General features: G+C 35.1%; 1 protein-coding gene across 17 annotated transcripts in view; it reads right to left on the minus strand.

Annotated features, from left to right (window-relative positions):
- MEF2C (myocyte enhancer factor 2C) overlaps positions 1-15,361 on the minus strand; it is a 166,135-nt gene that overhangs the window by 85,441 nt on the left and 65,333 nt on the right. For 11 of the 17 annotated variants that reach the window (XM_028493051.2, XM_028493064.2, XM_028493061.2 and 8 more), the window contains one exon: positions 6,839-7,034. In XM_028493051.2, coding sequence (XP_028348852.1) covers positions 6,839-6,892 — 54 coding nt within the window. In that variant the 5' untranslated portion in view covers positions 6,893-7,034. Of the gene's footprint in view, positions 1-6,838; positions 7,035-10,029; positions 10,089-15,361 lie in introns of those variants that run through there. The other 6 variants (XM_028493054.2, XM_028493059.2, XM_028493058.2 and 3 more) reach the window with 3 other exon arrangements.

The raw sequence follows: 15,361 nt of genomic DNA on the forward strand, positions 1-15,361 counted from the left end.
AAATTATGTGAAATACACAAATTAGAACTGAAACAACAAAAAGTCTTGAAGCCCTCAAGTTCAAGGAGGAGCTTTTATCAAATCCAGTGACACAATTCAAGAGGAGATAGTTATGCTTTTCCTTGTGAACATTTTGGCCTCTCTTGGACTTCCTACTAAAGGAAAGCTAATGAATAGTTTGATGGCAGTTGAGACAATATCTTTTTGGCAGTAAAGGAACAGATCTAGCTGTGTAAGTATAAAATGTCCCACACATGACTGGGACTGACATATATACACGAATATGTATAAAATAGATAACTAATGAGAACCTGCTGCATAGCACAGGGAACTCTACTCGGTGCTCTGTGGTGACCTAATTGGGAAGAAAATCCAAAAAAGAGGGGATATATGTATACATATAGCTGATTCACTTCCCTGTACAGCAGAAACTAACACAACATTGTAAAGCAACTATATGCCAATTAAAAAAAAAAGTCTCACACAACATGGGATGTACAGAAAGTATGCTGTGCACTATCTCTATGATTCAACTATAGAGTGGGGAAACCATTTCTGAATTGTTTTCAAATTGATAGGAACAGAAGAGAAAGGGATGGCTTGATGTCACGGCTGTTAAACATACATCTGAGCACTCTGGCTACTGCTTTCTTTGATTTGGAATCTCGCAAAAATACAGTTTGTCATTTTTCCCTTCTGGCTTTCTTTTTCAGTCTCTCACCAGTTAATTCCAACTCTCTAAAAAAAAATTTTCCCCTTGGTGATTTTAAGATTAACAAAAGAATGATTTAACTTATATGCACGGAGAACCTTTAAGTAGGCATGCACAGCATCAATATACCCTGCAATTCAGTTCTGAGATGCATTACTGTGTCCTAAAGTATTACTATGATACACTCTACTTTTATTTATTTACTCATTTTATAAAATGAGTTTAATAAAAATTTTAATATGAGTATAGGGGAGGCAGTCAGCTGTAAAGAAATGATATCGAGGGAAAAGGAGGATAATGATCGTTATCATGAGTTATTTGCAGGTTTACTTTGGATTTAGAGATTAAAAAACCCAACACTTTTGCACTGATTGAACTTTTTATTCACTTGATTTAAAGCAAGGTTCCAAATACTCACTGACTAACATGGATAACTATTCTACAGTATTTAAAGCATAATTTCCTCTCAAATAATGTGTATTTGCTTGATATGCATACAAGCAACTGACAAGTTTGGACGTTCTCTTTGTGGAGATGACAAAATAAAACAGTGTGTCTGGATGACTCTGTTCTTTAACTCATGGTCTAGAATTCATCAAAAAATTATTTTCTTGAAGCAATTTATTTGTATTTCTATATTATCCTCACATTTAAAGACTGAATCTATCTCAACTTCCACAAATTTTACATTAGGTTAGTAGGTTGTAACTCTCAAGTTAGAACTGTAATTAGCCCTTTTATTTACGGATATTCTGGATACCACCTTGAGGGAATGTTACAGTAAAAATTCCATTGAAATTTTAGTTAAAATTCTAAGAAGAACGTAAAACAGAGGAAAACAGGGGAAAGTAAGGAGTAAAATCTGTTTCTTTTTAAAGAAGAGTCATTTGAGAAAATCAAGGCAACTCTTTATTTTTCAGTTTAGTTTAAAAAACATCAGATTTAGTTTAAAAACCTCAGTATGTAGAAACTGTCAGAGGCTGCATCTACACTGAACGTATTTCTCCAGTTTTTTTTTTCTCTGAGCCCATTTAAAATAATTTATAAGTCATGTAAAGAAACTGAGATAAGGACATAAGAAAAGGGAAAAAGTTAGAAAATTTAACAGCTATGACTAATCCCCTTTAGTCATAAGGGGATTCTCCTTTTCTATTAACAAGAGAATGCTGCTAATTGTCTTTAATTTGTGCTCCAGTTATTGCACTGATAATTACATGATATTTTGTTTGCTGGCAAAAACTGTTAGTGTGCCAGGTCTGATAGAAGAAAAGAACTTAAGACATTTAATAATCTCCTTTCTTTAACTTACTATATTAGGCCGTAACTGTGTTATTCGGCAAATATTTTTCTCTGGTAGTTATTCAAATATTTAAATGTCTTTTTATAATAAGTCACACAAATAAATTCGGGTTTGCCTCTCCTATCCTTTCAAAGTGGGAAAGCTGAAAATTTTAAATACAAACACACAAGTAAACAGATTTAGGTTAAGCATGCCTAATTTTCATATATCTTTCTTCTTGATATAACAGATATAACAGATTTCTAAGTATATTCTGTTTGCAAAAAGAGTCATATGAGGACAAAACTCATTTAAAAATATGGCTGTTTCAGAAGCACAGTAACAAATGGTACCATATGAAGGAGGGTAAGATTATTGCCTAACTGATGAAGGTAACTCACAAGTAAGAACAAGAAATGCAGTTGTAGTGTGAGAGTAAGCTGGAAGCTAGAAGTGATTAAAAATGGTGATAAGTAGTTCAAAATAATTTGGTCAGTAACATACATTTGAAAATAAGTCCTACAAGCAAAGAAATTGGGAAACTACTTCTCCCCATCCTTGTCACAAGCTATAAATGTTCTGTGTGATTTTCCTTCCTGTCCACAAGCCATCCTCTGCCATCATCTGGCTCTTGCTCTGAAATGATTCTCTTGCCACTTGTTAGCTTCCAAAGGCTCCTTTGTGCCCCAGCTCTACTCTGTTCCACTTTTCCTTCCGTCTCCCTGATACCCTTTTAAGGTAACACCCTATTGAAATGAAGGTTTCAGGTACCATTCTTTAGTGTGCTACACAGCACAGGTGTTGTTCTGATAGAAATCACATTAACTATAATAGCTAATGGTGAGTCTTAACAGGAATAGCTAACAGGTAAATTTATGGAGCATTTATTATATGTTAGGTGCCTTACATTTATCCCCCAATTTAATCATCTCAATGACCCAATGAAGTGGGTACTATTTTTTAATCTCCCCTCTACTAATGAGGGAAATGATGAAACTCAGAGGGGTTAAGTCACTTGCTGGAGGGTCACACAGCTAGCATGTGGCAGAACTAGGGCCAGAACAAGGTTTGTGTGTCTCTAAAAACCATGTTCTTCACCATGGTGTTACACTGGATGCAGTATGATGTAACTGGGGAAAGCAATGACATACAACCATGCTCTTAGCCATTATATTATACAGAATGCAGCGTGACACAATTGAGAAAAGCTTGTTTTGTTTTTGAATCTGAAAGATTTGGGCTCAAATCTTGGCCACCTCCTAGTATTAACTATCTGATTTCAAAGCTCTGCATGATCTGGGCCCTCCCTAGCATCTAAACCTTTTCTCTCATCTCTCTAAAGTTACACACACCAGGCTCAAGCTCCATAGGCTTTCCTTAGACTCCTTAGCAAGCTCTTTACTTTCTCAGGAGCTTTGCAAACACTGTTCCCTCTGGAATGTTGTCACCTGCCTAACTCTGAATCATCTTTTAGCTCCCATCTTTCAGCATTCCTCAGGGAGGCCTTTCTCCCACCTGCAATCTAAATAAGGCATCTCCTGTTATTCCTTCATAGCATTTGGGTAGCTGCATTCATAACACATGTGAACAGAATTTTTGTTATATATTTGCATATTTCATGTCTGGTTCATCCCACCAGGCCAGGGGTCCACCCACAGGCCAATCCTGCCTGCCCCCTGTTTTTGCCAGTAAAGTTTTATTCAAACATGGACACATTCATTTGTATATACATTGTCCTTTGCTGCTTTCACTAAGAGGGCAGAGACGAGTAGTTGAGACAGAGACTGCACGTCTCACAAGGCCAAAAGTATTTGCTATCTGGCCCTTTACAGACACAGTTGGCTGACTTCTATGGCAGACAAGAAACTGAATGAGATTCTTCTTGCTTACTGCTGAATACTTCATGTTAGGCACATTGCAAACAAGTGATATTTGTTGATTTAATAAATAAATGAGTTATTCAGCTGTAAATGGAATTACTAAAGATTAAATGGAGTAATATATACGTAGTTCTTGGAACACGTAGCTTCTTTTAAGTTATCTGAAAATTTTTGTAAGACAAACTGACAATTCATGATTTTATTTATTTTTACATACTAGCTTAAGAAATCCACCTTGTTTAGCTTAGAGACTGAGAAATAAGTAGTTTTCATAAACTTGGAGACTCTGGAAAATTAAAAAAACAACAACAACTAGCTGTTACTTTTTTTTCCTCCCCTAAACTATTTTACGTATACAATTGGAGTTTCTGATTTTTAGCTGTTGCTACTGCCATAATGATGAAAAATAAAGAGCAAAATTCAATTTAAACAGTCAGCCACTCTGTTTTACCACAGTTTTATTTCTCAATGATATACAACTTATCTCATCAGCTCTGTAATATTTCATTTCACACCTTAAGTCAGTATTTCTTATTCTGTAAAAACACACCCTGTTCTCTGTATAGCCAAATAAACACCTGCAATGGCAGGGCAGGCTTTTACCGCTTTTGAGAAAAGATGACGGTGAGCTATCGTGTGAGGTTCTGTTAGGGAGTCTACAGTGGGGAAGCTTCAAAAAGGGCAAAGCAGTTAATGTTTCTCTTTTCAACATGTGAACACATACTTTAAAGGGAGCCTAGGTTAGGGGTATCTCCTCACTTTGTATGACATGCTGTTGCAGATTTGCTGGTGCTGATTATCAGAAGTGACCTACATCTTTTAGGCTCTCTCCCAAATGGCTCTTATGATCACTCTTACAGTAGATGAGAGGCACGCATGACAAATATTTGTAAGTAAGATGGCTGCTTAAGATTGTCAATAGCCATTTAAAATAATCACTGAAATATATATTAAAACATGGAAGTTTTCAATTTTACCAATTCCATTTAAGAGTATTGAATTAAAGGACCAACTGAACCTAAAGACGAAGAAAAGACTACACAGATCCTAAATTCTATAGAATAAAACCAAGGAATTCATCTTCAGGATTAAAAAAAGTAAGATTAACTAAGCTGAATTTAAATAAGTTTTCTTCTCTTAAAGTTATCGTGACTTCTAACATGGGTGAGAGTAACAGCAATTGTAGACGCAACTATATTTAAATTACGAAAAAACGTTCAATTGTTAGCTCAAAAGTATAGTGTTAACATTCTCGCATGCCTGTGTGAGTTTTAGATTCCTTTATAAAGCATAATGAAAGCTCATGAATTCAACCACAAAAACTTTCTTTTGTCCTTGTAAGCAAAAGGAAGATACAATAAATTTCATGAACCCCAAAATTAACTGGCATTATTAATGAAGTGTAGATGCTAATTCATATAAATTTTTGACTGCACCCCAAATAGGTGCTAGTCCAAACAGTAAGGTCTAAATAGTCAGTGGTATATGATGTTCAATACTTCAGTTTTAATTTCAATTTCAACCTATAAATCAATTAAAAAATACTGTGGTTTTATATTGACAGAATTATTGCTTTTTGGCTTGACAGCCATAGCAATACACAATGTGTAGGAAAACACTGAAGGAATCCATTGTAAGTCTTAGCATTGTTCATCCTTTAGGCTCAATTTTCAGCCAAAAATAGTTCAAGTCATATGTACCTTAAGTGTAATAATTTAAAGGAGTATAAATCTGAAAATCTAAAAAGTTTCTTTACCTCTTAATGGCATACTGGCTTTGATGGCATAAATAACAACTTCTATTATAATTTACACATGTAGCAATAAAAAGTTTTAAAGCACGAATCAGTTCTAGTCTCACTAGAAGGTCCAAGAAGCTAGAAAGGCACAGTAGGGCAGAAAGAGTGTTGGGGGAAATTACAGTCCAGTGGGGCGTCTCTGAGGCTGTCCTCTTAGCTTTCCCCAGTGTAAATGGGCAACAGCCAAAACGCTCTCCTCCCCCGTGGTCAAGGAATGTTTGTTCTGTAGGTTCCATTATCCATTTGCAATGGTTGGGATCTGGCAGTACTAATATCTCTCAGGAACCATTACTTGCTATTTAACATTAGGTTAAACATTTGCTATTTAACCATTAACATTTGCTATTTAACCATTATTTAACATTAGGATGCATACAGACCACCCGGCTATTCTTACTTCCCCTAACTAAATCCACTCTCCCCAAGGGTGAAGAAAAATAGAGTCAAATCACAGATATTCATAATATACAAGTCTTCATTGAAGAGAGCATTTGCATGTATAAAGTCTTTAGAATAGATTAATTGTATCATACAGATATCACTGGAGTTCTAGAAAAAAATGATAACATCATGTGCCTCTAGGTTTATAAAATTCAGGCTTTAAAGAAAATGGTATGAGTTAACTGATAGTTCTCCCTTCTATGTTTGAAGAGACTAATATTTCGTGGGGTTGTCTTCCTTGTTGCTGTCAGTTAAACATTTTGGATGTATTTCAAAGTCTCTTTTACTGTGAATAGACTGGAAGCCATTTTTATACAGGATACTTAAAAGTCTATATTATAAACCTCTAAATGGATGACCACCAAAGGCCTCGTTCCCATGAATATAAGAATATCTCTGCTTGATGATGCATGCAGTGGAGCAATATTATGCTTATTAACTCTTAATTATTAAGCTATTCATGTTACGCAAACGCAGCTCCCATTTAAAATTCATGTTGAAGTAAAAAGTGAATAATCATCAATGTGTAAAGTATATTTCTTACAGATAGAGTGATTTTTTTTTCCTTTACTATCAGCACTTAAACTGACCACATTTAATTCACTAAAACTTCTCTTAATGGATGTTTATAAGCTCAAAGTGTTTTCAGTACACTTAACATAACTGGGGGGAAGTGTAATAAATGGCCCATGTAAATAACAACACACACAGAAGTTTACCCCACTCACCTGTCGGTTACGTTCATCCATAATCCTCGTAATCTGAATCTTTTTTCTCCCCATAGTCCCCGTTTTTCTTCTCTCTCTCGTCCCTGAAATTATGTATTTTTTCCTTCCTTTTCTTTCTCTTTCCTGTTTCCTCCAAACAAATCTCCTTCTTCAGCACTTGCACTGCTCAGTTCCCAAATTCCTGCATTCGTTCCTGCTGAACGAAAAATAAAAACTAAGCACCACTTTAATATTCTAATTTTCTAAAAATAAAACTCTATGGAACTAAACAAATTAAATGAATGAAAATAAGCATCTGTTAAAAATACATGTTATATCACATGCAGGAGCATATCAAGTAGGAATGGTTTGTTTTTATGATTAAAATAATCTTGTAAGTAATTTAACAAGTCATTTAAATGATGAAAACTATGCTTTAAAGCCCAACACTTGAAATGTATCTTTTGCAAAGAGTTTCTTACTATTTTTTTAATGAAACTAGGTGACTATTTTCACCCTTCTGTTATGAAAAATTACCTAAATCAGAGAGTTAATGAACCTTTATGTACCTGTGTATGCTAAGTAGGGCAGCTAATTCATTTCTGAAGGGAAAACAATCTCGTGTTTTGACAGCAGAGGTGATAACGTCCCTCGTTATGCAAATAGGATGGACTATTATAAAGTGCTATTTGATATATGTAAATGTCAACTAATTTAAATCTAACTCCTTTAATCTTATTTTTAAAAGTCACTGCTATGAGGACACTGTAAAAATAATGTGGGATATTTAATCTTACATAACAAGCAGCTATCAGCAGTGAAATCTCCTTTTCCTTTTGAAAGCCCTTAAGCTATATCTTGAATACAAGAATCAAAAAAGATAATCATTCATAGAAAAGAAAGAAATGGTGGGAAAATTAGAGTATTATTCCATTTATGACTATATTTCTTATAAGCCATCAGTTCCTTAAATTTAAATATTTTAAAAAGACACATCATATCTCTTTGGGGAGCAAGATACAAAATTATAGAAGCTTCCCATATACTGGATATCTTTAGGCCATGAATTAAAATGAAAGAAGTGATCATCAACAATGTAAGATAAACCCAGAGAATCCAGTGTATTAAAAGTATGTATTGTTCTTTGTTTTAAATTATATCTGAAAATATTTGAATGAAAGTGAATTGCTGTGAAATGTGGAAGTTAACAAAAAGGCATTCCACAGTGGCTTCTTCATTTGCAAGCAACAGCTTTAATTATTCTATCCCGTCTTATGTCAAAGAATGCAACTACTTCACACATTGCTCAGAATTTCCCTGTTTACTTTAGTTGGTGTCTGACAACCGACCTGATAAATTCCCACATGTATTATGTAATACTAAGCCATTGTCCTGGCTATTTAATAGATTATTTGGCTCCAATTCAAAGTTATTGGAACAGGAATTGGAACTGTTACACACTTGGTCTGATCACATCGGCTGTATTTTGATTTCTTTAATTTAATTTCTAAATTCTTTATCACCTTGAGTAAATTTTTTAAATTTAAGTTTTCTGTGATTATCTAATTGCAGAATCTATTATGATATAATTAGTGCTGGTGGATTAAGTGCTGCTTAAATACTAAGACCATCCATTCTCTTTTGCCCAATGCCTTCTATTAAACTGTAGCTCACTTCTGCCTCTGAGAATATATGCATGTTGAGTAGTATCACGACCACACAGTGCTCATCAAAACTATTACTCCAGCGGTAATTTTAAATGTTGAAAGTAGTTCAGAGTTTTAGAGTTGTATAAATAACACACATTTGACAAACAGACAGGAAAAAATTAGCTGTAAGATATATTAAAAAAATCACATTAAAATATGAAAAATCCACAAAGCACAACTGCATATTCACTGTTGCCAAACACGGTCCATCTACCTATTTTTAGTGACGGTCTTAAATATCACTCAACTGGACAACTTTCCTGTGTTTCCTATAGTCTTACCTTAGAAGCAAGCAGCAAGATAGAATGGTATTTCCCATGCATGTGCAAGAACCCAAAGAGACAAACAGGCTTCCTCGATCACAGAAAAGCCAACCCATGAATTCACAGCAAATGCATATGGGACAATTTCCTTTCTTTCATTGAGCTGAGGCCGTGGCACTATCGGCTTACAGGACTATGCCTGCCTAAGCGCTTATTCACTTTAAGGTGGAAGGTCAGGGTGAACAGATTAGAGTGTGGAAGAGGCGGGGAAGAAGAAAACTTCTGTGGATCCTGATTTCAAAATACAAATAACCAAACGAGGGGACAAACATCCCTGGAGAAAAGTCTCCTCGGAAAGACAGAGTTCTTGATGAATCAAACTTAGAAGAGTTCCTCCATCTCACCACCCCATATTTCACAACTCTGAAACGAGGGACGCATCTTAAAAAGAGCAGAGCAAGGATTTTCTTTTTTAATTCTTAAAACATTACGGGAAATATTTTGCCAGAAAGAACTGATACGTGTCAATATGTATATATATAAAATAATCGATTAAAAATGACATCTTGAAATATGCAAGGTAATGTAGAGAGATGTAAGTTTAAATTTCAATAAAATTAAAATATTTTCTGATTTCCCATAAAAATGAATATTTCTTGAAGTGTGTTGCCTTTTGAACATTTCTGAAATGCAAAATTTGATATGCTTAAGTACATATGCAGAGTCAGATATGGTAGATATGGTGATGATGAGACTGTTTGCATGAAGTAAAATGTGCCTTGGAACATTCTGCTTAGAACGTTAGATTATGGGTCACCAGGTTTCAAGGCTGTCAGTAAAAATTCAGAGTTAGGAAGGTCAACAACAGCTCAGTAGCTGTTTTCTTAGCATAACTATTTTTCTAACCTGATTTTTATGCAAAAATTATATTGTAAGCTTGGTTTCAAGTATTAATTTGTAGGAGGCCTAGAGAGGCTGAAAAAGAGATTATATAACTGCAGTAATCTGAAAAATTGTTTTGTATGTATATGAAGAAAAGAATATAATAGCTAAACTGCACATAGTAGAACTTGAGTTACACTGAGAACTTTCATTATGTACAATCAACCATAAGCTTAAAATAATTCCAGCAGCCTTACCGCTACTTCTTTCCACATGAAAGAAGAATTCTTGGAAAATGACAGAGTTACAGAGAAACAATCAGTAATTTAAAAAAAGAAAAGAAAAACAAATACTCTACCATAGTTACACTCTATAGAGCTACAGCCTTCTGCATTTTTTCTTTTTGCCAACCTAAATAGAAGAAAAATAAAATCATGCTGCTTACTAAAAAGGGGAACTTCATTATGGGAGGCTTCTGTTCACTTTGAGTTTGGCATAAGCAGACAGACGAAGGCAAAGTGGTTTGAGACCCAAGGAGAGAAGAATTTCTTGTGGACAGACGCTAAAGATCCTTCTCCCACCCCGGCTCTCTCATTTACAAACAAGTTCCCTGAGTGACACACACCTCCCTCCCTTCCCCCTCTCCTCCCCTCCCTCCCTCCCTCCCTCCCACAAATCCCTCCCAGTAACACAGAAGAATCTTGACAGAATGGCAGGAAACACGCACAGACTGGTCAGGGAAGGATATGATGTCAGCAACCACGAACAATAAAAGGTGTAAAGGTGCTTCCTTCCCTAAACTGTTCCAGAAGTGTAAAATGGGAACCAAAACTCTTCACTTCCTTCTCTGAGCAGAACTGTCTGAGTGTGCTGGGCTGCTCACCCCACACAGAGAGGCCTTTGAGAGGTTCAGATAAGGGACAAGGAGAAAAATCCAGACACGGGGACAACATTTCTAACTCCTATTTTTAAAACACCTGAGAAAAAAATCCATTTCAGCTCTCGGTTAGTATTTTATATGACTGCTTTAAGAAATAAAAATAAGAAAACAAACAAGTTCATTTTGGTGAAGTAGGAGATACACTGCGACTAACATTTCCCATACCTCACCAAAATCATCTGACACAGCTAATGCAGCCATATAATCTTAATTTACTCCCTTGAGGCAAATGAAGAATTCTATACAGCAAAGAGCCAAATGGATACTTTTTTTTTTTTTTTTGGTAAAAAACAGAATCATGAAAACTGTTAAAAAAATCAATGTTTGTTGGGAAAATACACGGATTACTTCCTTGTCCTCACAGTTAAAAAAAAAAGATATACTGGGTGGTGGTGAGGCGGGGGGAGGGGGGGGAGGAAGAGATTCCTATGTTATTGAAACTTTCAAAGTTCTTAAAAAAATTCAGACTAGGAACCAAAGTAACTAACATAAACTTTCAGTACACAGTGAAACTATTTGTTTTAGTCTCATCACTATTAGTTTCTTTCTAACATGGAAATGGCAGTCTACCATAAGATTTCTGTAGGAAGAAAACCACATATCAAGTGGATCTGAGTCATCTTCAGATTTCAATCATCTTCCCACAACACTTTGATTTAGAAATTAAACATAACCTTCAGTTTTGTGTTTTGATCTTAGAGTGAGACTGCCATGCTACACTGAAAGATGTGGGAAGAAATTAATTCTCTGCTGCTAAACTTATCTGTGCAAAGCATGTATTTTGCTACAATAAGCACCGTGCAGTCACTTAAATAAAAACAGCCTATGAATAATGACAAAACATTAAAATATGTGATGTCAGTTTGCAATAAAGAATTCTGGTTTTCTTTTACTCATATTAGCAAATAACTTTTTCACTGACTCACATTTTCACTAACACCAGCATCTTCATAAAATGTTTTGTAAAAACTCCAGGCTGAAAAGCAAGCATGCTATATCACACAAGAAATTACACGGTTAAATAAGTACAAGCTGGATACTTAGCAAGGGACAAAAATGATCATAAGCCCAGTTGCTGCAAGCCTGGTATTACTAATTCAAACAATTAAATGATTCATTATTATTTTAAGTGGAAAACTTTGCTCATTATGGTGCATCTAGATACATTTAACTTTCTACTTTATGATATGTTTGAAAGACACATGAGGCATGTAATTATATTTTGGTTAAAAGGAACAAGTAGATCTCTTAATTTTTTTCTCTTAAGAAGTATTCTGAACTTCAAAAGATATAATAATTATTAACCTTACTGTTACTCAACTACGTGATGTCTTACGAGTTAGGGAATATTCCTTTGGTCCTGAAAGTCACTCCACTTCTCTCTAAGCTTACCATGTATTATATAGAATGTTATACTACCCTAGCTATGAATGCAAGCTGAATTCGTCCTAAAGACACTTAGCTAAGACATCCTTTTAAGGGTAATAAAATTACCCATTCTTCCCCACTGGATTTCATTATCATGAATATAAACAAAGTTATTTTCTCAATTTATGTCAAGTTAATACGATGAATTTTGAGTCATCTTCAGAACAGTAACGTAATGTCAACTGTCTTTCAGTTCCCCACACCTGCCATGCTCCTTCCTACCACAGGGCATATGCAATTCCTGCTGCCTGGAATGGTCCTCCTTCCCCTCTGTGCCTCCTTAACTTCTTCCCTTCCTTTCTGTCTCAGCACATTTCATCTCCCCAGGAAGCACTTTGCGCTCTCCTGATCACATCAAATTCCCCTATAAGGACTCATAGCACCATGTCCTCCTTTGTAGCACTTGTCACGATTGAAATTGCCTGTCTGCCGTCTTCCTCAACATCTGTGCGCCAAGTCTGTTTTATCTGACTTTTGCATTTTCAGTTTCTGCCCTAGTGCCAGGCATATAGTAGGAGTTAATAACTATCAGTTGATTAATGAATTAATTCATTAAGATTTTTATCTCTCAGGTGAATATTTTCTTCAGTCACTATTTTTAATGACTATTAAGAACATTTTCATTTATACAGAAGCAGACTGATAACCTCACTTAATCTTTCGTTATATTTATATAGCATCTCATATATGGAATAAGAATAATTTATACTGAGAAGTGGAAGTTGAATGGATTTTGGAGTCAAAAAAGCTCAGGGTATGAACTCTAACTTGGTACTTAGAAGCTGAGTGACTAAAGACTCATGACTTCATCACTTGGAACCACTCTTCCCTTGCCTTACAAAAAGTTGGGAATGTACTTCTTCATCTGCAGGATGGTTGTAATAATTAAATGTGGTACTATAGGTGAAGACTAGGTACATAGTAGGACTGGGAACATGGCTTACTACTTGTAAGATTGCTTCAGTTTTGAGGCATAAACTGAAAGTCATACACAATAAGGTTATCAAGTGAATCAGTCTTTACATATACCATGAAGACCTCACTTTGCAGGGATGATGATGGGCAACTTCTAAAGGTAATACCTCATTTATCCATTAACAATAATCATTATATGAAGAGAAATTTACAGTGTTATAAAAGTTAAGAAGTTCCTCATAAGTATCAGTCATGGAAGAGCTTCAGGCTGCAAAAGTAGAAATAACTAGGGAAATACATCAATTTTCCCAATGACCACGGCTGCTGAAAACTCTACATTAATGTTTCTAGTCCTACTTTAATATCTTTCCCCAAGGACAAAAGGAGATGAAATGTATGTCAGAAATATAATAAGGCTAAAAAGGAACTCGTTTTGAAAACCCCTGCAATTAATTTAATAAGTGGGCCTAACCTGCCATTATCACTGAGATAAATCATTTTATGTACACAATTCTAGAATTTAGGAGACACTTACCTTTAAACAACTGTATTGCATCATAAACAATTTAATAAACACAAGGGAAGCACAGCTTCCCAGTCATTATCACCCATGGTATATTTTGCCCTGGACATTTTTTTCACATTGGAGCTTAAACGGCATTCTCCAACCCCCACGCTAAAATAAACTCCAAATAGTCTAAATATGTCAAAAGCCTTGTGCTATCCAACCACACCACAGTTTTTAGTCTTTCTACATCATACTGAGTAATTAAGTCAGAGTTCTAGCAAGTCTTTGTTTTCCTAATTTTTCACCATGTTTTCTTTCAAAGGCCACTTGGTGATGTGGCAGGGCTCACCACAAGGTAAATCCACACCGTCCTCATCACAAAGCAAGAGCTACTAAGCATCACAGAGTGTGTTCTGTTCCCCAGCTGTAACTTTTCCAAAAGCACATGCAGCTGGATTTTTTTGTTGCTGTTATTGAACAAAGCAAGTTAAGCACTACACAACACCAATATCAGTGAAACAAAACTGTCAGCCTTCAATGCAAGCTAGGCTTGAAATGGGAGATGTTGCTATTATAAATTTTCAGCTTATGACAAAAATCTGAATTTCCAGGCAACTAATGATCCTGTCGAAAAATCTTACATTCATTATTTTCTTAATCTTTAATATATCATATTTCATTATTAAAATGTAAATATTCTACACATTTTTTCCTCAAAAGCCTGAGTGTATTAGACACAGTCTTCAGCCTTACTAATACATTTGTGTGTGTGTCTGTATGTGTTTGTACGGAGGTAATATTTTCCTATAAAACTGCAGCAAATGGAAAAAACATGTTTTAGTCTTTTATAATATGTGGGTAAAACAATGAGTACATTTTAAGATATCTGAGTAGTCCTGAGTATTATCACTAGCAAATAATCACAGTATGATTAGGATTGTGATATGAATGGTTAAAAGGACATTCTAAGTAAAGGCTAAGTAATAAAATAATACTCTGTATTCAAACATTACATTAAATGATTGAAAATCATGTCCTTGAAAATAATGTGCCTCTGTTGTTATTTACCTTACCAATTTATGTAACATTTTAGGAAGACCTTGAAATGAGAAGAAATACTATTGTCCCCCTGCCAATGTTTTTGTTCCACATTAAGAAGAATACGCTTGATAAATCATCTGCTATTTACATTCACTGAATGTCATTTACTTTTGTCTCTAGCTAAACTTTAGAAATTTAAAATGTTTATATAAAAACCTTCTATGCTAATTTATATAATATTCAAAATGCCAGTCATACCTCAAATCAAAAAAAAGATATTTGATATTACTATTATATGTGGCTCAACATGGAACCCAGTGATTCATCAATTTTTCGATTTCTCTTCATCTCCTTTACAGCATCCTAATCAACCTAATTAAGGCTTTGTTCATCTGAAACCTCTGATGACAATTTGTTTAACTCTATCCCACTGTGGTCTTCTTATAAGGAGAATTACATCTGATCTTCTGACAGCAATCATTAAATGATCCCAACTGGCCCCAATTAAGCCACATGGCTCACGGCTTCCATGTAGTCAAGTGCCAAGTTCTGTTTCATTTACACATCATTCTTGGTTTATTTTCTTAAAGCCAATTAAGTATATGTGTCTTATCAAGTGGAACTAAATTTCCTTGTGTCCACTAGCTCAAGACAGGGCACCGCCTGACTCCACAGTCACACTGAAGATCATGCAGGACCCCTGAAGCCTTTCTCCCTAGCAGTAGTGCTATTAATGAAAAACAAAAACAAAAAACTTTACTTACTCAGGATGAAATTCATGCACATGTACCTCCTCAAAATAATACACATGTTTAAACAGTTCTGGCTAACATAAATCAATAACAACTTTTCATTTGG

Source organism: Physeter macrocephalus, chromosome 8 (assembly GCF_002837175.3).
Source record: "Physeter macrocephalus isolate SW-GA chromosome 8, ASM283717v5, whole genome shotgun sequence".
Taxonomy (NCBI): Eukaryota; Metazoa; Chordata; class Mammalia; order Artiodactyla; family Physeteridae; genus Physeter; species Physeter macrocephalus.